The sequence below is a fragment of the Anabas testudineus genome, chromosome 19 (genome assembly GCF_900324465.2).
Source record: "Anabas testudineus chromosome 19, fAnaTes1.2, whole genome shotgun sequence".
In the NCBI taxonomy this organism is placed as follows: Eukaryota; Metazoa; Chordata; class Actinopteri; order Anabantiformes; family Anabantidae; genus Anabas; species Anabas testudineus.
The window spans coordinates 13,738,722-13,766,683 of record NC_046628.1 but is presented as its reverse complement, the minus strand read 5'-3'; the positions used below and the strand labels follow the sequence as shown (position 1 = coordinate 13,766,683).

Sequence of the window (27,962 nt, the reverse complement as noted above, 5' to 3'; positions counted from 1 at the left end):
GTTTAATGTGGAAATACTATAGGCTAATGTTTACAGTGGCCGACCTGATCTCCAGGGACAACACGCACGCAAACACACACGCACGCACGCACGCAGAGCCCCAGCAGCAGCGCAGCGGAGCGGATCCGGAGAGAGACAGAGGGAGCAACATGTAGCAGGTGGGCTGCTGCTGCTGCTGCTGCTGCTGCTGCCTGTTACCTGTTACCTGCCTCTGTCCAACTCTTCTTCTGCCCTCACGTATGAATTATTCTCGTGTTCGTGTTTCTAAACCTGCTGAGTTCAAACAAACAGGAGGAGCAGCCGTGCGTCGACGCGCCGTGAAGGGCGCAGAGAGGGAGAGGGAGAGGGAGTCGCTGGGACTGGACTCGTAGTAAAGAAAGAGGTCGTGAAGTGACAAAAGACACGTCGTGAGGCTGGGAGCTCAGGTTTTATCCTCCTGAAGAGACACACAGCTGCACAGTCTATTATTCTTTTATTTTTTAGAGGAGGTGGCATGCAGGTACCGACAGGGAGCAGGATGGTCCAGCGTCCCGGCTTCTGTTGACGCGCGTTATCCATCAGTCAGACCCGAAAAGTGACCATGAAGGACACGGGGGAGTCCAAGGACCACCAGCTAACTGTGAGTTCTTTCAATTGGTTTTAAAGAAACGCGATTTGTAACGTTTTTATCTAAACACACTGTTGCTACAGTAAACAAGAGCCAAAATAATAATAATAATAATAATAATAATAATAATAATAATAATAATAATAATAATGTTTCACCTGTAATACACTGTTAAACTGTTCTAACACAAAGCTCAGTTCACTCTGTACAGGACTTTATTATACTGATTCTAATTTGTTGTCCTTCCTGTTTACATACATGAGTGCAACAGACACACGTGTACATATGCTGAGCAGTACAACACCACCACACACTGTGGCCCCAGTGCAAAAACAGACAATTTAATTAACATGAGATGCTTCATAAATGTACATTTATAGCAGCACAGTTGTTTTGATTGCATCAGATCACACTGGCGTACCAGTGCAATCTGCATCCTGGGTTCCTAGAGCTTTAATAATTAGTTCATTCATTAATTAGTTGATCAAAATACAGTAGTAATACTGTATTTTGATCAGATTCATCAATTCATTCATGATTCAAGCAGAAATGTTTGTTAGTTCCAGCTTCTCACATATGAGAAGAAGCTTCTTGTAGTTTTAAATTTGAAAATTATCATGTTTATTGATACCAACTACCTTAATAGCTGAGACACTCCACAAATGAATTGATAGTAGATGATGGTCATTATTTGCAGCCTGGAGTTACAGTATATGTTCGATTTTCCCCACCCTATCTCCACCCGCACTGTGTTCTGCAGCCCGTATCTGAATTATTGAAGTTGCCTTGCCTCTCTCTTGTCCAGCATGTAATACACTTTCTACAGGGTGTTGACAGAGACGAGACCTCAATTTTCCACCTGTTGCTGTGGTTGAACTAACGTGGACCTGTGTTATTTTTTTACTACAAACACATTTTATGCTGACATGACGTACGTCACTGACTGTTCTTGTTAGGCCGAACATAATCTGTGAATCATATGCATGACAACCTCTGGGTACATGAGTGATTAGTAGCTTTTCTACTGAACTCTGAATATTTTCTTGGAAATAAATCGTAGAACAAGAGGGAGACTAACAGCAGGCTTACGAGTGAGTGAATGTATTCATGTAATAACACTATGTTCCACTCAATTAATGGTTTTGCATCCGCCAAATTGTCTCCGGTGGTCATAAGGGAGGGGTAATTTACACTCTAAATTTTTAGGTGTGTGTTTGAGACGAGTGTTCCTGATTGTGGGAAAATGTCATCCGTCTAATCTGTTCTATTTTCTGTGTGCGGATGAAATTAACATTAATTAGTCTGTGAAGTGATTAAGAGTGAAATGTGGAGTGTAATTAGCTAATAAAGACGTTCTGTTTTCTACACCTACTGAATTTAAGGCATTCACAGCACAGAAGGCTGCCTGGTCTCCCGCTGCCCGCAGAGCTGTTACACGGAGACTGTCAAATAAATGTAGCGTCGTGTTTACATCTGCAGACCGACTGAGTTTTCACTATAACCCAGCGTGTGTTTAGGCTGTGGGGAGAGAAATGAGGACAACATGCAAATGCAAACAGTGTTTGGTTAAAGTGCTTCTAAATATGATTTTAGAAAACATCTTTGATAAGGATCACTCCTTCTCTTTATTTTCTTATTATTTAACATTAACAATGCCCAATGTGAAGATCCTTTTATTTGAGGATATTTTACTTTATTTATTTACAGCTATGGTTCCTGGTTTCCTCAGTATGACCAGGACACATGTTTGTTTGCATTGTCTGTGCTATATCGGGATAATTCCCCCCATGAAAGACTTTACACAGCTATTTCTGTGTGTTTGACTGTACATCAGTTTGCCTTGCCTGTCTGTCTGGCTGTGTTGTGTCTGCTTGACGTTCTTCTAGCTGTTCCTACAAATAGAACATGTTATTTCAACACATTTACATATTCAGTTACAACTCGAGATAAGGTAAAATAATATAAAAAATAATTTGTTGTAGAAAGGACTCTGGTGGTACTTTGGGGTTTAATAAATGTTTGAATTTCTATAAATTGAACATATCTGTTATTTAAATTGAAGGTTGACTGATTCACTCTTTGTGCCACAGGTTGCCTTGAGGATCCGACCCCTCAGCGATGCTGAGCAAGAGGAGGGGGCTACGATCGTGGCCCACAGAGTGGATGACCAGGTGAGATGACCACCTTTTATTTCACCGCTCTGCGTACGTGCGTCAATATCCTGTTCACCTGCGTGCATGTGGTTGAGTGATGAGGTCAGTGTGTGCACTTGTGTGGTCGAGGGGTGTTGTCTCCATTTCAGAGCCCTCTTCCTGCCTGTGATGACGCTGCACAGATAAGGTATCTGCAGGGGCCTTAGTAAAGAAGCTCTTAAAAAAAAACACAACTTGTTTGTAAAGTGTCACATTTTATTTTTAAATAAATGCTGGACGACTCAGACCTGAAGCAAAAAAAAGCGACTTTTCAAATATCTGATGTCTTTAACAACAGCTTCACTATAGTGAATACCTGTTAATGAAGCACCAGCAGCTGCAGAGTTGTCGTCTTCTAACAGAAATATTTATGCTGATGATACTGTGTTCTCTTAGTGTGTCTGTCTGACTAGAATTATAAGTTAGAACAAGGGCACCAACTGACTTCTGTTATTCATCAACAACTACGCAGTAATTTGAAATTCTGCACACATTGTTAGAACCGGAAATATCTTGTTTTTCCATCGGATACATGAAAACCTTGAACGTCCGGGCTGAGACTATCATGCTAATGGAAGTGAAAGTAGTTTTGAGCCACCAGCCTCAAGCAGAAATGAGGAGTGGATAATGGAGGTCTGGTAACCTTGCTTCCGCTTGCTCTTCTGCTGCTATTTACTGCAACCACCTCTGTACTGTTAGATGAAATCCCTGTTAGTGAATTCAAGGAAAATTAGTTTACCCTGTCTCTGCTCCCAGCGGAACAGAAGCAATTAATTGATTAACAGAAAAGGAATCAGCAACTGCTTTAACATTTGGTTATTGATTTAAATGATGTTTTATGTGACAGCTTTCAATACATTTAACTGATGATAGAGGTAATTTTAATTTAAAACCATAATTTAAACATAATGTATATTTAAAGATCAAACTGAACGTAGCTCTATCTGTTCTATTTCCGATGGTTTTCTGATTTATCTGGCAAATAAACTGCTTTTACTGGACTGGATGGACCATTATGCAAATTGTTTTTTCCATTAGAGTAAAATATAAGAGGAATTTTTATGAATGAACACTATTGTCCACAACAGGAAATGACTGGCGTGTCACATATTATATAAAGTGCACAAAAGGATTTGGGATTTATTCATTATTTCTATAAAACATACATCTGGACTTGTTGTTGTTGGATAACAGAGGTGTTCCTCTCATCCTTGGTGACCACTGTGCAACAAATAATAATAAGGTTCTTACCATGAGACCACTTATAAGAGAAGGTCATTGATTTTTGTTGGAGCTCCATAAGGGCCGTATTTACCGGTACTCCCTCATGGATGCCATTTAGCAGTACCACTGGTGAGTGTGACTTGATGATGATGATAGTGCAAATGATAATGAGCATCATCACTGGGAATGTGCTGAAGTGTCTCCTTGCTCACTGTAGATGGAATGAGGTAGTCGACATCTTCTCTAAATTAATTAAAATTTAAAGGAAAAGCAAAGCAGCAGCTGACACAGTGGCTCAGATTTGCCTCAATGCAACAGTGACAAGTGCTGAGGTGGGAAACATTGTGTTTATGCAAGGATGTGATTAGTAGTTTGCTCATGCTGCTAAAGGATTTTCCTAGAGAGCACTTACGAAAGCAAATAATCCACAGTGTTGAGATCAATCTTATTTGTCTGTTTATGTAATTCAATTAAACGAAGTCATAAGGGCAGCATCAGCAGTTCTGTCTACCAAGGCATTGTTACAATAGGCTTGGGGATTATAGCCTAGTGGTAAGCAGGTATGTGAGGCTGACATAACCACCACAACAAGACTTCATTGTTGTTGTCAGATAGAACTATTCTCTTGCCGTTTGTGTCCTTTATTCCTGAGTTGCATGTTTTCAAACTGTGTTATGTCTGTGGCAAGAAATGCTGTATAGTCTCTACGGGGTTACATCAGGGTCACTGAGGCACGTTCGCAGCAGGGGATTAGTGGAGCTTACGATACACACTTGTTATTGAAGCAGCAGAATTATGAGAATGTGATGTTTACCAGTGTCCTGATGCAAAAGCAAGCAGGGAGCTTGGACTGCTTGGACGACCCCAACATGAATGGAGGGGGTGTGTAGTGTATGTAGTTCACAACAACACTGGGATGAAATCTGTAGTTGTCACTCTTCGCCCAGTCTTCACACCTTACATATGTACATACAAATAACCTTTAGTCCTTTCCACACGTGGTTCCTCTGTAAATACACAAGGCTGCGTACTGATTACTTTGTTTGCTAGGCATGCAGACAGGCGATGACCATATGGCCTACAGGTAGTACTCAGACAGATTAGCTGGTGGTTGACTTGGCCAACTGGGTGCGAGTACTGAGATCTGGCTGTCCTGGCAGAAAGCAGACAACTTGAACCTAGCTAAGCCTGTGGAGATGAGCTCATTGGATGGGTTTTAGCACAGGTTAAGCCTTCTGCCACCTGCTCTCTCTCCCTCTCTGGCTTACTCACCCCCCACTGAGAGCCTCAGGGGATCCACTCGCTGTCTTTCATGGACCACCTGTTGCCTGTTATGCTGAATGGGCTTTACTTTTCCTTGAGTGAGTTGTAAACAGGTCTGAGTTGTAGTGAGGTGGATTCATGAATGAGATATTAAATGGCTCAAGTAGCACTATTTTCTATTCAGTCAAGGTCGTAATGTCATAACAAGCATTTTTAACACAACACAGAGGGAGACAGTATGCTCATGATACAGTATGTTTCACTAAGAAGTACTGTACGCCCTTGAGGGGAAAGTTGAGAGTTCTTGGTGAACAAACTAAAAAACCAGCCCGACCAGTGTTGTCTGGGACACTATGGACAGTTAAGTTGCTATCAGACAAAAGAACACCCAGGGAGATAAGACTGTTTTGAAATAAGCTGCACAAAAAGGTTTCAGCCACTGTGTTCATGGACAGTATGTTGTTCTTCTGTTTATGAGTCTCTGCTATTCAGAACAGACCGGACCCATTTCTAAATACAATAATACAGACCTTGGGGAATTAGTGAAGTACTGCATCTTGTTGTGTGTATTTACTTTCTCAACTGACCATCGCTAAGAATAGCCATGGTTTGACCGTCCATGGTGAAGTAAAAGACCCAGAGAGGTGATACAATCCCTCCTTAAGAGGCTAAAAGCTATGTTTAACCCCCAGGGGATAAAGATGGTCGCTCAGCCTCGTGAATGAGACACCTGAGAGGACCATTATATCTCACTAGCAATTTCACTCCACTTACAGAAGGCTGTTGTTGTGGCGTTTAAGGCTATACAAACATGGTGGGAGCTTACATGAGACAAGATGAATGATTAAATGGGTCGAATTAGCTGTACTCTACACAGTGCCATCATTTGTGTTTTAGCTTTAATACTTTTTACGACTCTTTTCGAGTTATAGTTGAGGTTAAATCATGCGCGTTTGTAATAAACACACTTATACAGTAGAATTGAGTGTTTGCGGTCTGAAGGATGTGTCTTACTTAGCCCTCGAACCTGTTAAGCCTGTCTTTGACAGGGCCGGCCTGTCAGCAGCACACAGTGGGGAATGGTTTATAGTGAGGCCTAGTCTCCATGGAGACACCAAGACAAGGTCAGGGCCATTGTATGTTTGTGTTGTTTTTTTTCCCGGTTCTCCAGTAGTACAATCCTCCATATACGAGAACGAGGAAAAACAGCAGGGGAACAAACCCAACAAGGATCGGATATCTGCGGCTGTTTGTTCATGTCTGGAGGTGAATTGACTGTATTAAATATATTTTTCTCAGTTGGCAAGCTGCAACCTGTGGTGCACTGTGAGTGTAGTAGCAAGTAAATCACACTAAATACTGATGGCGGTATTTAATCTAATCATTTTTCCAGCGGGGGAAGTCTCTGGTATGTTTTTTTTTTCTAAAATCCTTTGGGTTCCAGTTGGTTCATCCTGACTTCTGTACAGGAGAATGTCAGCCAGCAGGCGAACAACATTTTACCTCTTTGTCTCCCAGTCCCTTTGTTTAAATCAAGTCCTTTAAAACAATGAGCAGCATTGAGCCTGGTCCAAGGACAAGTCTGCTTGATTACAGTATGTCTGTGAATTGGCAAATTTTCTACCTTTGTGGAATACAAAGCGCCTCACCTCAAGTGCTCAGTGTAGAGTTTCCGCCAACCTCAACGCAGACCTGTCAGTGAAAGGAGACTCAAATTGCTTTCACCTTAGAATCTGCACTGTAGTTATCCTGCTCAGCAAAAGCAGCACTACCTGGAAAACAAACTAATGTGAATGAGGAGGGGAACGCACTCAAGACAAAATCTAAATCGGGATGTGCAAGCAGCCGCCAGTATGTTACACAGGAAATATGCTTTTGACCAATTCCAAGCAATAGTTGAACAACAGCCAGACCTGAGTATTTGTTTTAATCAAGAATGTACCCATTTCCTTGTGCATGTCACTGTTCATTCACAGATCAGCAGTTTCCCAAGTTAAATTAAATTACTGTGAGTAGCATGTTCAAAATTATCAATAAAATGACCCAGTTCATTTGCTGTCTTAATGTTCCCCCACCTTCTGTTGATGAAAACGCCCTCTCCAAAACACCCCACCATCATAATCCTAGTTAAAAATCCTGGGGGAAGCATGAAAAAGGGCACACTTTGTCTTTTTTAGACAGAATGTTTGAATAGCTACGTGTTTGGACAAGAGGGAAAGGAACTACAAATAGCCATGTCCCTTTTAGCTGTAAAGACTTAACCACCACACACACAGACTGAGCCAAGAACGAGACCTGAACCTAAAATGGCAACAGTGGCACAGTGGAGGGATGCAGACATGAGCGAGTTTATTTTGAGTCACGCAGAAGGTAGACCGTTCAAAGCTAGGTTAATATGTCAACACAAATAGACTGACCCTGAAAACGGGATAATCTTTCCTTTCCTCATTTTCTCTGACTGCACTTCCCTTTCTTGACCTCTAAAGGGCCCCCTACGACTCCCCTGATGCTTGGCTCTCATTTGAGTCTCCTTTACAACAAGGACCACTGACGGTGGGTCTGTGCATGTTCGTGTACGTGTGTGATCTTCCACTCCTGAGCACGATGAGAGGGCAGGGCGTGGCAGCTCACCACAAGCAGCCACTGAAGGAGATTAGATGCTGGAGTGGACTTGCTGTTGGTTCTGAACAGCTTTTAAATACTCGAGTAAACACACGTACTGCCCCTAACTAACCCTCTTTGTGGGAACAGCAAGGCCTTTGCTGTACAGACCGAGAGACAACTAGGAACTAGGAGTTCATTGTGCAATTTGAGTAAAAGTGACAGTATTATACAATCCAGCTTTATAAAGAACGTAGGGTAGCAGGTGTGAGTTGTTTGCAGCATGCTGTGTCTTCAGGCGTCTTCAGAGTCCTTCGCTGGTCTACAAGGAGTTGATGAAAAGGAAATAACTACCCAAAGGGCTTTTACTGTAAACTCATCAGCTAATTATATTATATATTACACAAACATAACAGCTTTACTATATTAGTGGAAATGCTACATTTTGATAAGAGGGCAGACGCTAATGCTGTGTTTGTGCATTTGTATGTGTGTGTTCTGTGTAACCGAATCAGGGGCACAATGTTCCCCGGCTTCTTCTATGGTCATCTAATCTCTTACACAAGCAGGAAGTACATGCTGGCCGCAGGGCCATCGATGTGCCGTCTTTATTGGGCTCTTTGCCCGAAAGGCCGGCAGGGATTTTGACTTGGAACACAAGTCAAAAGTTAATTCCAATAACTATCAAAGAAACTAAACAAAAGGAGGTTGAGGGAAAAAGGAACAGAGGAGACAGGTGACACAGAGGACAGATGGATTTGCAGCTAGTTGTGCAGGCTTTTAGAATAAATACACGTCATATGCCTTGGGTTTTAAGGACCAACTGGGAGTCAGTCTCTACGGGGGTTTCCTGTATAATAACCCAGTCATAACAACATGTTGTTTGTCTGGTAAATAAGGCGTCTTCAAGAGAGTAGTTTCCAGAAAAGTGAAAGTTAAGAGTAGAGTTTGGCGTGATGGAAATGTTTATGCACAGCACCAAAACAGGCTTATTCACATGGGTGGAAAGATATGAAAAAAGATTACAGTATGAGTCATGACTGATTGTGTGAAAGATTTTGTTGTTACGTTTTGAGGGATGTATCCAACTATAAAAAAAATACTTAAATACAAGATATAATCCCACAAAAACAATGTACTGTATATTAACTGGCGGCATAAATAAATCTAACTAACTAAAAATCTATCAGATATTTTCTATAGCTTATTTCTCTTTGCTGCACAAGATCTGTCTTTCATCGTCAAAAACAGAGCCTAGAGCATTTTTGAAACCCTGTGGACAGGAGACTTGATGCTACTTGGAAATACTAATGGCTGCTGCTTTTGTGCACAGACAAATGACACTCTCACACACTCTGTTGTGTCAAAATGGCCTGAAATGCCTCGAAATAGCCTGCTGTTAAGCACCATTCTGGTATCGCTGCTGTCTCTACGTCAGAACACAAGCACAAAGTTAACTTGACACTGTGCTAAATGTATTCTTGCTCAATTTGCCATTTGAAAAGATCCTCCAAAGGTGACTACTTCGCAAAAGACTTAGCACATATTTTTCTGCATTTCATATTTCCCAAGTGTTATTTATTTGGACTGAGTCATATAGGAAACTGAATGATTAAATGCAAAGTATAATGTGAAAGATGGAGAAATTCTGGCACAGCCTTTAATTAAAATAAGAATCAACAAGCCAATCATGAGTCTATTTCATATTTAACTAAACTCTAAGTGCCAAAACAGCCCAGCATATGGGCAACTGTGTTCACTCAGCCATTTGTGTGTGTCATCAGTCTTGTCAGCCACCTGCTGTGATTCAGCAGAGAGGGAGTTGGATGCTGTCCCTGTTATGATACCGCAGCTCCAGGTTTGTGAAATGTGATGCAAGCTGATGCTTTTAAACAACCACTGATCTTATTTTTCCAACCAGTGTACTATAAGACTACTTTTCATTCACCATTTTTCAAAATGCATCATTCGTTTTTGCTGTCAGTTGCCTAGCAACGGTGTTCTCAAGACTTAAAACCACCTGAACATCAAGCATAATTACTTTGCCATGTCAAGACTGCAACCTCACATGTTTGCGAGGAAGGCATTTGAAGGCAGCAATTATCCTGGTTCAGATGTTTCGGCAGGCTCACACTGCTCTGTGCCTCTGAACTGTTGCAGAGCCTTCGTGCCCATTAGGCCGACTCGAATTCCAGGATTACCCATTATTCTTTTAAATTCATAGCGGATGTTATGAGCAGCGGTGCACGGCTAGAGTGACTGAGCAGATGACGCAAACCAGTGTTGCCCTAAATTCACAATATCTCAAAGCAGGAAACACACACTGCCCGTCCCAAAAAAAAGTCACACACTGCCTTTAGCTTTGATTACTGCATTCATTTTTCACCAAGATTTTATATTGCTGATGGGAGAGTCGGACCTGCAAAAAGTATTCTCCCAAAAATTCTCAATGTTTGGACTCTGTGGAGGCCAATCCATGTGATAAGGATGCGTCATGCCCCCTAAACCACTCTTTCACAATTTGAGCCCGATGTCCACGTTGGACGACACGGTTATTTAAGAAATTAGAACCTACTCACTGCATCAGTTAGGATTAAATAACTTATTGCCGGCTGAAACATAATCATCCATGTAGTAATTGTCTAATGGGAGGCTCTTACCTGTTTGCTTAGTTAAATCGAGGTGGTGACTTTTTATTTTGGGCGGGCAGTGTATACGCTACAAATAAACTATATTTTAACAAGGACACATACTGTGCAGTACTTGATGTGTTTTTAATGCAAAGATTTCCTTTATTTCCCTTATTGTTTTAAAGCCAAACAGCTTCCCCTGCACTCTTAGGTTGTTCCACTGACTAGATGTTGACCACGGTTTTGTAACTTTACCTGGTGTAGAGTGTGTTTTTGTCTGGGTAATTGGTGACTGCTCTAGTTTGTGCATAATGGCCAACCTCTGGCCTCAAGGTTACCTCTTACCTTTAATAGCCAGCACATTGTGCCAGTCTATAGCATCTGATCTGCCAGTCTGTGTACCACACCTTTACACATCTTCAAATTCAATTTAGATCTGTGAGAATAATGAAATATTTTAGATGAAATATTACTGAGGAGAAAAAGAAACATTTTCATCCAGAACTTTCAAGTTCAGTTATTGTGTAAATTGTTCCTATCCTATTGCAAGGACTTGTCTGAGTCGGAGTTACGGCAACCCTTGTCTTACTTGCGTTAATTTGCCACAGCCAGACGTCTTATGTAACCTCAAATGAGGAGCAGACCTTGCAGGCACACTGTATCAGGTACACAGTGATCCAAAACACATCTCCAATCATCGAAAGCCTCTGAAAGGGGATATACTGTAGCATTGTTAGGGTGCAGAGAGGGCAGGTCTGAGGTTTTCTATCAGATAACCAACCGCAATTGTGTCCACTGGACTTTCCAAAGCTTTGGTTGCATTTCTGAAAGAGCAGCTTGACAGCTTGCCCTGCAAAGGTCACTGCTTAGATCTGATTGCTTTCTTTGTCCGACCTTGATCCTCTGCTCTTTGCAGTATTCTTGACATGGCACACATATGTCATTGTTAAATGACTCTGATGTCATTGTGGAGTCTAAAGATAAATTGACTATCTGTGTCCACACATACACATACGCACACAGTCAGGTCAAATTTTATGTTTATAGCCCCATAATGAAACATTACAAATTTGCCTCATGGGCCTGTACAGTCTCTTAAACTTCCTGGTGCTGCCAATTGATAGGATGTGAACCACACATGAGGCAAACCTAATTCACGTACTGTTTATAGAAGAAGGAAACAAATACAGAGAAGAAGAAAAGACAAGTACAACATAAACACAATGAGACACCGGCCAGTGTTTGAACAAAGAATGCCTGAAGTGCTTGTTCAAGTGGAATTGTTTTCTATATAATTTATATTACATACTATATATATTTTTAAACCTTACATTGTGCCTCCAGATGACTTGTGTTGTAAACACAACATACAGTAAAAACACTGAATTGAACTCCTGTTCAGTCCAATTTGTAGTTTCCACTTACCCACAGACAAATGTGTACACACACTATTGATTCAGACACCACTTACACATTTATATAAACAGTCCACACCTTCAGTTCACTAAATGACTGTCCAGTTCACCTCTCTGGTACATACACAGTTGATATGATTGCAATGCAGACAAGCGGACATAGGTACGTTCATCACAGACCCAATTAATGCAAAAGCATGAATTGACCTTGATTGAAGAGAATCAAAAATTAGAGAACAAGACGGGCACGTGGAACTGTATGCATTATGCAGATCTGCTGTATAGTGTGTCCAAGAAGAGATTTTATTGATTTAGTATTTTGAAGTTTTAAGTAACACATGGAGATTGAACTGAAAACGTGTGACACCTGGTCACACAAAGGTCACCAGAAGGTTAAAGTGAGGATGGTGTCTTGGTTAAAAAAAGGTGGACATGGACTTCAGATATGACACCGATACTAATTACACAGACAAAAGCCTTTCTCTTAATCTCTCCAGTGCATGCATGGTCAACCCTATGAGCTTGATAACAAGGGGTGTAACCTCATTACCTTTGAAGCCAGAACAACAAAGGCAGGACACAAACTAAACAACATGGACGTGAACGTGTGCAGATCATTTGACATTCTTTGGCCATATCGCCCTGATTCAGACCCTGTCTGCAGGTCATATTTCTTTTGTCTTTATTTGTAGCTTCTGTATTTATCTACCTTTTCTTGTTAGTTACATTTAAAATGTTTTACAAGATACAAGACCTCCAAGTTTTTCAAATACTTTCCTGTTATATGCAAGACAATATATTTTGTGTTTTTGACATTGCACTATTTTATTGCAATTTCTAAGTAAAAATTTTCCAGTTGCACTTTTGTGATTTTGCTAGTGATCTAAAACCAGTGCCTTTAAAAGGGCACAATGAATGCTGACTTTAGTTGCCTCTCTTGGCAGAATTAGCTACTTGGCACATGATAGTTGAGCGAGTCAGGGACATCCAACCAGAGCAGGCTGGCTTGTGAAACTGCACGGCATCCAGGCCTTGAATTATGGATCCGCGGTGGGAGCTACCAGTGCAACAATCAGCAAGATGGCCAAGCAAGTCAACCCTGCTGCTTTAACGACCAGAACAGCAGGGCCTGTTGATTAGAAAAGCCATCAGCCAATAATGGTGCTCGGCGAGTGTGCTCCATCTCATCCCAGTGCTTTTTATGGCATTTAGATAACTCCATCAGACTAATTGGTTTCATGGCACTGCATAAGCAAGCTGTTGTTTTGACTTTGGCTGATGCTTGTGGGGATATGAATATTTCAGGATCCTTTTTTTTTTTTTTTTTTTGTAGTCACATTGTGTAAATTCACGCTCTGGCCATTTGTTTTATCAGCCCCTGAGGTCAAGTTTTAATGGAATCAAGCCCTGCATCCAAATGAAAAGCGGCTGCAGCATGTGATGTCCATTGTGACAAGGGACAGCATGATTAATACTGCTAAAAATGACACTGCTTATACAGAGGCTGTCAACCAGGAAATTGCTTTCCTTTTTACATCATATGGTTCTCGAGTCCTTCTGGTTTCTAGCCCACTTATGTCATATTGGCATGTTCGGTGGTGCCCTTGAATTAGTCAGTAGGTAGTGGAAAATAGGACATTGGTCCCAATAGTAAAAAATATTGACCTTGACATCACTCACCAAATATTATATTTCTAAACTGATCCAGGATTTCCTTTTACATCTAGTTTCTGTTTTCTATCTGATGTAGTTTCACCTGTCAAATACATGCCTGCTAAGACAGGCTTTCAACACTGGCAGGTCAGGTGATGGATAATGAAGGCTACATTGGCAGAAAGGTAAATAGAAACAGAAGCTGTTGTGGTCTTATACCTTCACATTGCAGCTATAGCAAATAATCAGTGATTAATCATCAGTGTCATAGTTACAGCTCATCCACTACTTTCTTCATCAACAGTGGCACCAGTCAGACATTTCTATTAATGTTATCAGGCCGTGTGTTTACCTTATTGTGCAATGCGTATTTGGAAAATGGTTGCTGTGCACCTGTCCACTGACTCGCAGTTCAATTTTAGGACTTGTGATTCATGTACAGCAAATACAACGATGAATCATTACGATTTTCTGAGGCTGATTCTGCTGATCCTGTCTGTCTGAGGACTAACAGCTGACAGTTTAATCAGCTGATCTCTGTGTTTATAGACCCTGGTTCTGGTTTTGTTTTGTGCTTGGTTGGTCCATAAAATAAATTACACACGTTATACTGTCTAATATGTGACTATTCAGCTTTGTTTTTTTACTTAAAGCATATATTTCTAGTTTAAAACAAAGAGTACAAGCCACCTGCGTTGGTATTATTAGTCACACTACATATGAGTGTGCGTATGCCTCTTGCCGTGCTTGCAGTTCACATGTAGCAGGTACGTTTCCGTGCAACTGTGTGAGAGAGAGAATCACAGACAGAGGGAGGATATGTTGGAGATTTAACGGTATCCATGAGACTGCCATGTTTCCAAAAGCATGGTTCTGTAAGCTCAACAGCTTGAACTGACCTCTACTTCAACCCAGACCCTTTGTTTCTTGGAAGTCTCTTAATTGAACAGAGAGGATAGTCTGCTGCAAAGGTTGCCTGTGTTGGCACAGTCTACACTCAGGCAGGTTCATTATTGGCATCAACACATGAGGAACAAGCCCAGACGTAAAGTCTTATGTTGCTACACTGTGTGCTGCCATTAGATTCAGTACATCACTGTCTTATCAGAAGCCTTAAGAAAATTAGTCTCATACGACGTCCCCGGGCAGCAGCTGTTGTGTGTGAATGTTCATGGGTGAAGCTGTGGAAGGTACTGTAACTCAAGAAACACAGATGGCAGGTGGGACTAGAGGTGCCATCAACACCCTTGGCCTTTAATGATTTTCCCAAGTACATGCACGGGGACAAAACTGTGGTTGGATGCCCACATTTGATACCTGCTATACATGCAATTGTGTGAGTGCATTGTTGCATACTCATCAGCTTTCACAATTACACATGCACGCTCTATTCACATAGTAACAGGTTGGGCAAAGGTGGCTAAATTTAAAGGGGGCATCATGTTAGCTCTGGCCTTATGGTCTTTGAGTCACAGTTGAGTTTTATGTTCACTGTAGAGCTATCAGATGACTTTAAGAGCAATAGAAACAAGTAGTCCATTAATTGATTAGTTCATTATAATAATTAATTAATCTTTTTAATTACTTCCTGCTTTCAAACATGATGTTTATCTGCTTTATGTCATCGTAACAGAATATTCTGTCATTATTAATCGAATTATTAATCTATATAATATATAATATAATATTAAATATAAAAAAATATAAAAAATATTTGTTGGTTGTGGCACTATGAAACTACTGCTCTCCTTGGTATTCAGTTATATATTTGCGTGGCATGATGCTGTTATATTCAACAGAGAGATATAAAAGTTTTATTGTGTCTTCAGCTTTATTTAAACACAGCATCAAAGAACAAAGACCTGTGTACAGTGCCTCATGTCCGCCATTTTAATGTTTGCAAATCAAGCTTGTATCTATAGTCATAGCAACTATCAGTGAAATCAATGATCTCATCAGACTTTTCTAATGACAAAAGCCTTTGGCGCATTGTGTTGAACAATTATTAAAGGCAGTGTAGAGTAGCTTAGCTCTTCATGGCCTTTTGCTATTTTTTGACACACTACTTCCTATATACTATAGTCATGTTGCTATGAAGGTGATCAGATTGGTAGGAACTAAGTGACTTAAGTAGATCTGACCTTGGATACTAAGAGAAGTGCTGCCTTGTTCACGATATCTTTCCTGTGAAATGTGATCAGAAGTCGCACGTCAGACGGCGGGGAAAGGAAAGTCAGAGGAGCTGCACAAAGTTAAGAGAATGAGGAGGAAGGGAGGTGGGGGGGTGGAGGAAGGATTGAAAAAGGAGTAGTATCAACTGCCAGACATGGTGCCTCTTCTCCTCCTCATGTGCTCTTCTTGAAACCTCACTTGCCACAGAAAAGAAAGAAAAACAGAAACACGAACAGCATCAATTAACACATCTTCCTGTTTCCATCCTAGGAGTAAACTCAAAGGACAAACAGGTGGCAGTGTTTCTTTATCTTTCCCATGTGTCTGCCCTTTCTCTCTTCAGTACTTCATCCCCCTCTCCCGTCCCCCATTTTGCTGATTGCAGCTTGTGTAAGCTTGCCATGCTCCCCGCCTTCATCCGCTGTTGTCAGTTTATTAAAAGTGAAATCTCTCCTCTTGAATTTCAATTGAGAGGCTTCAAAGTGAGCGGCTCAGTGGTTGAGGGTGTAATCAAACAAGCCGGGTGTTTCAGCTGCTAACACCGGCAAACTCCCAGCAGCCCCATAACCGTGGTACTGTGGCTTTAAAAAGGACTGTGACGACTTCTCTTTTAGAACCGTTTATTGAGCTGTTGATTTAATTAAAAACCCTGTTTCAGTCATTTAAAATTCTTAGTCTGCATCTAAGTGTGCAAAATATGAAGGTGTCTGACTACTTACTCCTGGTATAATGGGTGATCCTGTTTAAGGGAATCCTGTGTGCTCACCTGGACAACTTTTTTTGCGCTCTTTACTGCATCGGGTAAACCCGCCAGAAACTTACTAGTGACTTTATTTCATTTAAAAACCAACAGCTATTGCAGCATTTATTGTCTTTTAATTCCCCAACATATTCCACATGCTAGTGTCTCAACACAGACACATGCACCTTTCCGCAACAGACACGGAGCCATCTGTATTTATTCCTAAGTAGGCCTGACAGCTGATTCCACATCTGTTTTTTAATTCTCTTTCTAGCTGTGTGTTAATAAACATTAGAATCTAAATAGGCAACAAATGATAACAGAGAAACTGTAAATATTTTTTATTATTACAATATTAGCAGAATTTATTTGATATATCCAACGTCTCAACTGTCTGATCAACCACCTACTGACAACGTCTTCCTGTTTTCATACTCCTGACTCTCTTTCCCTTTTCCTCGCCTTCCTCTTCATCATTAGATGGTGGTTCTCATGGACCCCATGGAGGACCCGGACGACATCCTGCGTGCCAACCGCTCCAGGGAGAAGACCTACATGTTTGACGTGGCGTTCGACTACTCCGCCAGCCAGGTTAGTCAACAGTTAAACTCCCTACAACCAAACCTAAATCACAGTTTGTGTATAGTAATATGCCACTGCATTTGTGTTTCTACAACATACATACTCATTTTAATTTCTGTGCAGGAGGAGGTGTACCGAGCTACAACCAGAGGCCTCATTGAGGGTCTCATATCAGGTTACAACGCCACAGTGTTTGCCTACGGACCCACAGGTTTGTGTGAGCGAGTGAGGGAGTGTGCAAGTTGCTGATTACTAACCACTGAACAGAAGTACAGTATATCACCTATAATTATGTATGTCACCTTTCTGTCCCTTGATTTTTCGTCCTCCTCATCATGAGTCATCTAGTCAGAAAAATGGTGACACATCTCACTCCCATCTTTTTTGGATTTTTAATTCTATTGCAGGTCTGATTAGAAAATAAGTCATGCTTTACTTCCCACCTTACTCGTCTTCTTCTGTCCACCTCACCTATGGGGACGTAAACACACAAGTTAAAGTGTGTGGTCAGGCCACAGTGTTCAACACAAATCCTGAACATTTAGTGCCACAGGCATAGCAAACACATAACTTTTAGCCTTAGCTTTAACATGTTAAACAACTTTAAAAATGCACGTGACACATAACATATTTATCATTTATCTGTTTTAGGTTGTGGGAAGACATACACCATGTTGGGGACAGACAAGGAGCCAGGCATCTACGTCCGAACGCTGAACGACTTGTTCCGTGCCATCGAGGAGACCAGTGACGATATGCTGTACAGTGTCTCCATGTCCTATCTAGAGGTTAGATAGAGATGATGATGATCTACTGCTCCACTACACCTCTACACCTCAACATTAACACCTCTAACTGACCTGCAGTGGGGCAAAATGTTACAGCTATTATCTTGATCGCTCACTCAGATTTCTGCTGTTGTCTTCACATTTTAATGATTGAAATCGATCCCGTTTACTGTCAACATCACAACTAGAGCTTCTTCCTTCGCCATCATACGTTCACACCGATAACATCTGAAGCTGTCAGCTAATACCAATCGTAGGCAGATGCTACAGGTGTCACTTTACTTTTCCCTGGCTTCCATGTCACATCTTAAATGAGCTAAGCCAGCATGGCCCTGTACAGAAGCTCAGTTAATCCCACATTGTGATGTTTAGGTTTTCTTGATACCTTTTCATGTCTTATCTTAAGCACTTTGAATTTCAAAGTGTGCCAGTGAACCGCTGAATGCTATAACTAGCTGTCACCTTCAGTTTTTGCCATGTGTCTGACCCTTATCCACGGCCATTTGGCAGCTTAGTGGAGGCAGTGATGGAGAGGCGTCTGAAAGGCTGTACAGCAAAGTCAAGCAGTAATTTTACCCAATTACTGCAGTTTCTCCTATTTCCCTCAACAGCCTTTTATTTTATTTTTCCACAAACTGTCAACTGACAGTGCTCTATTAGAAATGATGTTCTGGAAGATATAATAACAGCCCATTTAGTTTTGTGCGCCTCTCTGGTTTATTCTTTGAATAACAAATACAGATGACTAATTATTTTTTTTCTCCTGCCATTGAATAGCTGGCTATTGGCTGTAATGTTTACACAATTTCGAAGCACAATCTTTAACTGGAAATCTGAGGCAAAGTGAGGAAACATGAGTTGAAACAAGGTAACATGAGGCATGAAAACGTGAAATCAGTTGTCAGGTTGTCAAAGGTTGATTATAGTGGTTTGAGTGGAGACCTAATGGAGAAAAATACTATCTCTCTAACGGTTTTAATTATCTATTACTTCAGCACCACTATAAAACAACTTAAAACATTTTACAAACTACTGTAAAACACCACAATGAGAAAATGACTACATACAAATCCGGTTTTGTAGTCTAAAGGTGTAGCTATTGCACAGAAGCCTTCAGCGTTTGTGTGGCGTCGTCTGTGGTCTTGTTAGCTCACATTTATCTCTGCCTTTGTCAGCGGATGATGAACCACACATGAGAGATGGTGGTGTCTCTGTGTCCCTGCTGGATGTGGTGCCACACCTCATTACTGAGATACAGCTCCAGCTCATAATGTGTGTTTAATGATGAAGCCCTTGATAGCAGCGGGTACTACACAGTTGGTTCATTTCACTCTAGTGCAGTAACTGAGCCTCACATTTTACTTTACCATTCCCATTCAATTTGTTAGTTGATGTTTTTCCTTGACTTTCAGTTGTGTTTCTTTCTCTCTTTCTTTTTTGCCCTTTCAAGTTTTATACATATTTTCACTTTGCACCTCTTATATTACCTCAAGGTAATATAATAATAAAAAAAACCTGAGTGCCTCATTCAAAAATCATTTTGCAAGTGAACAATTTGTCCATTACAGTTATGCTCCCAAAAGTCATTTTGGAAAAGATGGCAGCATAAATGTACAGTAAATAAGAATGAGTCAGATTGATTCAGAAATGTTCTGGCTGTCAGGAAAGGTAATGAGCGAGATAGAAAAAGAGAAAATGAAAAGGGTTGGATAGAAAGAAAGGGAAGGGATAAAGACGGAAATGATGACTATAACCTTGGATACTAAGAATAAAAGAGCAAACATGAAAAGAACATTCAGGCCTGAACAGAAAATCAAAATGACACAACATAAGCACTTGTTGGGTACAAATTTTGTCTGTTAGGAGGAGGGTTTTCATCTGACGCGTAAATGACATTTTGTGTTTTTAGTGCCAACCACTATGATTATGTTCAATGATTGACAATGTTATTGAAGCTTAGCGCTTTAGTAGCACTCTGGGTAGGTGGACGTTAAAATCTCCCAGTCATGGAGTCTGGATGTTTTCTGACCTGTATTGAACTCTTCGGGATGATTCCTGACACAAGCTTGCTGTGTGTAACGTGTATGTTTGCTGTTTCCAGGGTAAGGAGCAATCTGTTGCCACTGCCGCCTCATCACAAAGAGGTTAAATGCCATTTTACAGCCTGACTGAGCGATGTGCACACATCTGCTCTTTTTCTTGTTTCAACTCATGCTCTCTTTCACATATGCAGCGTCTACAACACACAGAGACACCGTGTGATAACTTAGTGTCACAGTCTGGTCAATTCTTTTATTAAACTTTGGTGGTTTATAATGGAATACCTGACATTACCATCCTATACATAAAGACCCCATGGAAATGTGAAGCAGAACAAACACCCGACTGTCAGTGTCAGTAAAAGCATCCCCTTGTCAGAGTTAGTGGCTACGGTCTGCTCGACAAATAAAACCTGTCGTTACAGTTCCACCCTCCTAGTGGTTTGTCATCCAGCTTTCCAGGCTGTCACGTCCTGCAATAAGCTTTTCTGTGGTTGAACAGGCTTTTGCTGCTCTATCAATGTCAGACCAGTCAAGTCAAATTATTTTTGTGAAAGAAGAGCACTGACACATGCTTGATGACAGCCTGCCGCCCAACAAGCTGTGGTTTCTAAATGACAAGCTGCTGAAATTATAGTACTTGATGTTTTTGTGCCAGGGTTGGGCATGTGTAGTAGCCTTGAAAGCCTGAATGGAGCCTTTTCTATGGAACAAAAAATGATTTCACTTGATTCATGTCTATTTGTTAAGCAGCATAATTTAAGGAGGCCTTGCATTTAGATAAACATTAGAATATTTCTCATCTTAATTGCAAATACATTCTGCTAAAAGGTATATATTTGTAATTGGGTCTTTGTAGATCTACAATGAGATGATCCGTGACCTGCTGAACCCATCCTCGGGATTCTTAGACCTAAGAGAAGACTCTAAGGGAGTAATTCAGGTTGCTGGCATCACTGAGGTGTCTACCATCAATGCTCAAGAGGTGAGATGAACGATGTAACCCTGGACTTTGTTCAGATTACTTCTAGTGCAACTAAACACTCCATAAAAATCTCTACCTGTGTGTTTTTTCAGATCATGGAGTTGCTGATGAAGGGCAACAAACAGCGAACCCAGGAGCCAACGGCCGCCAATCAGACGTCATCTCGCTCCCACGCTGTGCTGCAGGTGGCCGTCAAGCAGCAGAGCCGCTGCCGAGATGTCCTGCAGGAGGTCCGCTTTGCACGCCTCTTCATGATCGACCTCGCTGGCTCTGAACGAGCAGCACAGGTGTGTGTACATATATATATATATATATATATACACACATACACACACTCAGTCAGGAGATTTGAAATGAAACTGTGTTAAATGGTAGTTGAACAAGTGAAAAGTTTATTCTTTGAGGTTACACTTATTTTTGGCAGCTATATTGTGTGACTAGAGACTGTAGAGATACATTAGACGTTTATAATACTACAAGGGTCTGCTTGTTAGTGTGTTTGGACTCATATTGTCTTAACAGGTTTCAGGTTCCCATAAAACTCAAGAGACTGTAATAAAAGCCTCTTTTTTATCTTCTGCTTTGGTCTAGTATGCAGTTTGTTCAGGAAATAAGAGAACGTAATGGAAACACTATGCTTTGCTGCTCCTCTTAAACAGAAGTAAAAAATTGTCAGCGGTGCAAAGTACTTGTACTTTGAGTGCTTCCATTTTATGCCGCTTTATCTTTCAGTCTACTACATGCACTCGGAAGCAACAGTTGCTCTTCACTTTTCAAATGGAGGTTTTAGCATGTAAAATACCATGCTATAGAAAAAACTAATTAGCAGTGTAATCCACCATCATCATTTTATCTAATAATGCAGTTTGCATTATTTCTGTAATATGCACTTGCAAAAATACAAAAGCTAACATGTATTCCAATTATATTTTTACAGTTCATTACTGTTAAATTCTTTTTTTATTATTATTATTTTTTGAGCTAACTTTTTGTCCTCAAATTCTTTATTTATAAAAATAGTAAAGCCTGTACATGATGGACAGTTGGAATCTAATCAAAAGTGTTTATTTAATATTAAATGAATGTTTATTTAATTAAGACACTTTCTCTCGCTGTATAATAGTTTTAATGAAATTTACCTCTTAAAAATATGATCATACCCTGACTTGTCTCTTGTTTTCATGATGGCTGGGCTGAAAGAGAAAATGATCTGTGAGCAGATATCCGGGCTTCATTATACTTTGACCTTCTCTTTTTAAGTAGTAAAGTGAGGATGTTGAAATCTATTTGTTCAGTTTGTTGCTAGCAGTTTTTCAAGTTGAGTCTGCCTTTAATAGCTTGTAATTGTCACCTATGTTCACACGAATGTGTCTTTCCGCACCATGAGAATAACATGCAAACAGGCGCTGAGAGCACTTATTTACCATGGAGACTGTGAAAAGTTCACATCCATATTATTGATGGAGAGCGCATGTGGCCTCCATTAGGACCTTAGCAGAACAGAGAGTTTGTCAATTGAGGCCACAGGAAACATTTTCTGTGACTCTAAAGAAGACAAGTGTGTGTGGTTAGTAAAAGGTGAAGCTGATTTACTTCAGCTGAGTATTGATGAACAAAGTAGAGCAGGTGATGCCATCTCCTGGGGAAGAGTGGAAATGAGACCAATAACTACAGACAGGAGCTACTGTACATGTTCATTCATCAAGAAGTTTAGACTCTAATGTCTCTTATTTTCTGTTATATCTCAACTGTCTTTTCTCTAACAAAGGCATAAAATGTCAAAACTTTTTCTTGTGTTCATCTGTTTGTCAATTAGACTCAAAATAGGGGTCAGCGGCTAAAAGAGGGGGCCCACATCAACCGCTCCCTCCTGGCTTTGGGCAATTGCATTAATGCACTGAGCGACAAAAATGGCAACAAGTACGTCAACTATCGAGATAGCAAGTTAACTCGCCTATTAAAGGTATGACAAGTTTGAAAAAGGGAATTTATAAGAGACTAATTCACACTATCATAAATGAAATTTCATTTTTAAGTTCTTATGTTATTTTTTTTCTAACAATATTAATTGACAGGACTCTTTGGGTGGGAACAGCCGAACTGTCATGATAGCCCACATTAGCCCGGCCTCTGTAGCTTTTGAGGAGTCCCGTAACACGCTGACGTATGCTGACCGTGCCAAAAGTATTCGAACACGGGTGAGAATGCTTATTTTAATCCTTTGAATATAAGACATTTACAGCAAATAGAACAGGAAGAGTTATAGCATTTCAAGGCAAATTCAGCTGTTTGCAGTTAGAAAATCAGATATCTAAATTTCTTTTTTCTTGTGTTTTTCAGGTAAAGAAGAACCTGATAAATGTGTCATACCACATTGCTCAATACACCAACATCATCTCAGACCTGCGCTGTGAGATCCAGCGACTCAAGAAAAAGATTGCCGATCAGGCGAGCCGCCAGGTCAATGCAGACCGGGCTGACATCCGCAACGTTCAAGGTAAAGTCTTTTCCACGCTGTCTTCTTCACTGCAAGAAGAGTAACAAGCACATTATTGTCATTATTGTTTCTCCCATTCTGTCCTGTTTTTCTCCACCCATAGCTGAAGTCCAGGCCCACTCCACCCAGCAAGGTCAAGCAGAGATGGACCAGTTGAAGGAGCAGCTCCTGGATGCTTTCCGCCAACAGATGGAGATCAGGAGGAGCCTGATAGAGCTGGAGAATGGCAACATGGAGATCCAGATGGACACCTCCAAACACCTGCTAACCATTGCAGAGTCAGTGTTTAGCATTTAGGTCATACATCGGATATTCGGTGTAACATTTAGGAATCCAAGTTTGAAATGTCCACTTGTAGTGCAATATGTACAAATACGAATGTTCTGAGGTTTGAAATAAATTCTAGTGACCAGTTTGTGCAGCATGTGCTGACTGACTGCTGTGAAAAACTTTTATTTTTCTCTCCTAGCTGGGAGCAGGAGCAGAGTAAGCGCAGGAGGAAGTGGCGCGCAGAAAATAGAAAGGAAAGTGTCAATAAGGATGAAAGTGAGAAGGACTCTGACTCCCCAGAGTCTCCCCCCGACAGCACTGAAACCCAGGAGGTGGCAATTGCCCGAGAAAACCTAGTCACACTCATGGCTGAACAGAAGAAGATTCAAAGACAGAAGGTAGGATTTCCTGTCTGGACTTCACACTTACTGAAAAATAAAGGGAATGGTTGTACTGTATATCGTCTTTAACCATGTGAAATAACATCTGTCATCCAAAAGTGTAATTCGTTCCCGTTGTTTTTTTCTGAAGACGTTGCTTGAGCGCAGATTTCTGGAGCTTCGGGACCGGGCCCAGCGATTGGAGGAGCTGCTGCCTCGGCGAGTGAGCTCAGAGGAGCAACGCGAGGTCCTCGGTCTCCTGTGCAAAGTCCACGAGCTGGAGATCGAGAACGCAGAGATGCAGTCCCACGCGTTGCTCAAAGACAATGTGATCCGGCAGAAAAACTTTGTGGTGCAGCGCTTCGAGCTGCACAGACACCTGTGTGATGAGATCATACAGCAGCAGAGACAATTCATCGATAGTGAGTCTGTCAAAGTTTAGCAATAATAAATAATTCTTTTGTGGCTGTGGTTCACTGAATTAAGTGTTTATACTTTTTTCAGACCACAGTCTGGTAGTTCCTCCACACCTCCAGGAGCTGTACGATATGTACATGAGGGAACTAGATGAGAGGAAACTGGACAGAGCCGTGGCCTTGGATAAGGTGACAGCCACTCACACCATCAAGGTATCTGCATGTAAAATCTAATTGAAAAAACAGATTATACCAGCTATTTAAATGGTGGCCGAGATAATTATACTAAATGATATAGGATTGCTAATAAATGCTGCATTGCATTTCTAGGAGGGCTCTCTCCCTAAGATCACCCTGCCGGGTCATGGTCGTGACTACATGCAGGACATGGACTCAGACCAGGAGAGTGTACGCAACATGCACTCCGACAGCAGACGAGGCCAAGCCAGAATTCGAAGACACACCTTGCCCCCTATATTGCCTGAGGCTGAGCTGTAAGATGACAGAACTGAACAGACAGCATCTCTGTTCATACATTTTTAAATTCAGTGCACACATTTATTTGAGATTTTCAGTTTGTTCTCTTTTTCTGCCTCCATCAGGGACAATAACAGAGTTTTTAAGAGCAGCCCTCATGCCAGGCAGATGAAAAACTCAGCTGTAATGACGCCATCTCCCATTCACATTAATGGGAAAGGCAACCGAGAGGTGAGATCATGTCTAATAGGCATTTTCATTCCAGTTCAATAGCTAGAGGAGTCTCCTGCTGTGAATTATTTCAGTTCGGCCAGGTGCTGCTTTTTAATTAGCAGTATAGGTTCCTGTTTGGGTTAAACTCACACGGCTATTTCAACAGAACATTTTCATTTTCAACCCACACACCATAAAAGAACTTTAACATAAGCTGTCTAAGTTTTCACTCTTACATTCATGGTTTTTTGAAAGCCAGCAGAACTACATCTTTTTTCCAGGCTTGAAAATATATAACCTCGATCTAATTTGTGTCAGGAGTGTGTCTCACATGATGAAGAAAAAGGGAGTATTGAAAACTAAAACCCAAAAGCTCTATTCAAAGTGAACATTTCATTTGAGAAAAACAGAATTGATTATAATGACACTCAACCTGACCTCGATTGAAAGCAAAGAACCACAGTGAATGCCTGATCATAATGTGCCACTCTGCATCTCTTGTCTGCAGCTGCAGCCGCTGGCTCCTGAGAGCTCTCTGAGCTACAGCCATCTCAGCCACAGCATCAGCAGCCACCTGGACTCATCGCCTGAGAGCAGCGAGGCCGGGGTTGATATTCCACTATCACGAAATGGTAAGTGTGGGTGGAGGGACTGAGAGTGGTAAAGTTTTTAAACAATTTAAAAACGGGCCAATTCTTTAATGTTTTTGCAAGTTGATTTTTTTTAAAACACTCCTTACTGACACACTTAAAAGATAAAACATCAAGTAAATTAACAAAGATCTTCCTGGGTTCCCACAGAGAGGCAGCAGATCCTAAAGGGTGTCCAGAACATTGTTGTTAAAGCAGCCCGTCGACGTTCCAAAGCCCTGGAGCTGGATGCCTTGAGGTTACCTCCGCCTCACTCTCCCCTGGACCCCAAGAAGCAGAAAAGCACACTTTCTTTGAGCGAAGCGCCCCCTAGAGGTTTGCCAGTGCGGCGTGGCAGGCAGCCGAGCCCTGAGCTCAGACACGCCACCTCTGATGATAACCTGTCGAGCAGCACCGGGGAGGGATCCGGCCTGCAGGTGACCTGGACACGGCCACGCAACCGTCAAATCACCACCAAGAACCAAACACCCAGAGACGTGGACTTCGAGGCTCGGCGCAAGAAGAGACGCTCGCGCTCTTTTGAGGTCACAGGTCAAGCAGTGAGTATTGGACAGTATTAATACATTTAATGTATTTGCATTTGCTGCTTTGTGCAAACTACAGCTAAAATATATGTAAATCATTGTCTACCTACACATCTGGACTAAACTTAGCTTTAGTTTTCCAGGGTATTAAAGATTTAATCTAAGTGTATTTTCAGTAATTCAATGTAACAGGATGACTGAGCATTACCTTGAATAATACATGGTTTGAGGTTTTAAACTGTGGGAGAAAATAAGCACTGCAGGTTAGTGCTATGTAGTACTTAATATTTATTGCTTTTCAGTTCTGCCTTATCAATTGTCTGCCACATATGTCTGAAATTATGTCTTTGACAAGCAGTCATTTCTTCTTCCTCTCACTTGCAGGTTCCTCAAACCAAGACAACCACAGCTCAGAGGTTCCGTCCTCTGGACAGCACATCAGACCCTCATCTCCACATTAACGGTCAACCCCAGGCCCCTCTGCTGCGTCCCCAGTACAGAGGGGTTCCTCCTCTTGCCAAAGTCAGGGCACCGCACATCAGCCACCAAACAGGTATCTGTCACTGCCAGTGAAGAGATGGTGACATTCTTCTTTAATGATTTTTTTATTGAGCTTTGCATCTGTTGTTTCCTGTCTCTCCACAGGCTCCAATGGAGAGTCCTCCACAGCACACATAAATAATCTGAAGCGAGGACCCCAGCTGCGGCAGCCCCAGCCCCTCCTCTACATCACCACCACAGGCACCGGGGCCCAACGCACACGCAGACACTGAGCCACCATCCCATATTTACTCTTAACACCAGCACTAACACCCAAACCAGCCTTGGAAGTAACCGTCTATGAAACGGAGAGCATCCACACCCAGCCCTAGTCCGATAAAATGAACACTTATGCCCTCAGTGACTCACGTTAGGCAGCGTGATGGAGGCTAACCAGCCAGCAGCTGGATACCTGCTTTCGTCTGTGCACTGTTGTGGACACTGAGGGATGGCACTGACAGGCTGCAAGCCCACATATTGTCACACGTACAGTGCATGTTCTGTTCTGTCAAGTGTTTCCACTTTTGCTCGGTGTTGTGCTCAATTACTTGTGTTTTCGTCAAGTCTGGATGGTGTCAAGCTCACTATGAATGCAACACTGTACTAATGTTTGTGCATTTTGAGTAAATCCTGTTTGGTAACATTCAGTGCTTCTTATGAAAGAACTGATGCATCAAGGTAATGAGGATGTTTATGGGTGTAAACCTCTCAGTAATGAACATTAGTATAGATGGAAAATATTTGTTCAATGAAGTATAAAGCTGTGAGTATAAATCTGTATAAGGAACAATGGCCTACTGGTAAAATCATTCATCAATGTTTTCATGCAGGGAACTTTTTCAGTTTCATGATGCAGTGATGTCTGAGTAAAAAAAAAAGATCATCTTGATTGTCGTGCTCTTCAAACACAATTTTGTATTCTCACATGCCCCAGGTCTATGCCTTTTTTTTAACCCAAAGTTGACTTTTAAATGTCATGCTCGTTTGTGTAGATGTACAGTATAGTACTGCAAGTTGCTTTTTACATGACTATTAGTGATTATTTAACGGTTGCCTTTTCTCTTATGTTGTTTTCACTGACATCATTTTCATAATTACTACT

General features: G+C 41.3%; 1 protein-coding gene across 1 annotated transcript; it reads left to right on the top strand.

Moving 5' to 3' along the window:
- Positions 1–152: 152 nt before the first annotated feature.
- On the top strand, positions 153–27,962 carry kif19 (kinesin family member 19). The gene is made up of 20 exons (XM_026351635.1): positions 153–619; positions 2,698–2,778; positions 16,980–17,090; positions 17,205–17,292; positions 17,733–17,869; positions 20,768–20,893; positions 20,986–21,180; positions 22,710–22,856; positions 22,969–23,091; positions 23,234–23,390; positions 23,494–23,668; positions 23,860–24,058; positions 24,192–24,462; positions 24,545–24,669; positions 24,787–24,950; positions 25,059–25,164; positions 25,655–25,778; positions 25,947–26,335; positions 26,705–26,873; positions 26,966–27,962. The coding sequence occupies exons 1-20, from the start codon at positions 581–583 to the stop codon at positions 27,091–27,093; spliced, it is 3,054 nt and encodes a 1,017-aa protein (XP_026207420.1). The 5' UTR covers positions 153–580; the 3' UTR covers positions 27,094–27,962.

Bases quoted from the DNA above. Each gene is read 5' to 3' on its own strand.
- kif19 (XM_026351635.1), top strand. From the start codon at position 581: ATGAAGGACACGGGGGAGTCCAAGGACCACCAGCTAACT. The intron at 20,894-20,985 runs GTGAGATGAACG...GTGTTTTTTCAG, and splicing joins CTACCATCAATGCTCAAGAG to ATCATGGAGTTGCTGATGAA. The intron at 22,857-22,968 runs GTATGACAAGTT...ATTAATTGACAG, and splicing joins AGTTAACTCGCCTATTAAAG to GACTCTTTGGGTGGGAACAG.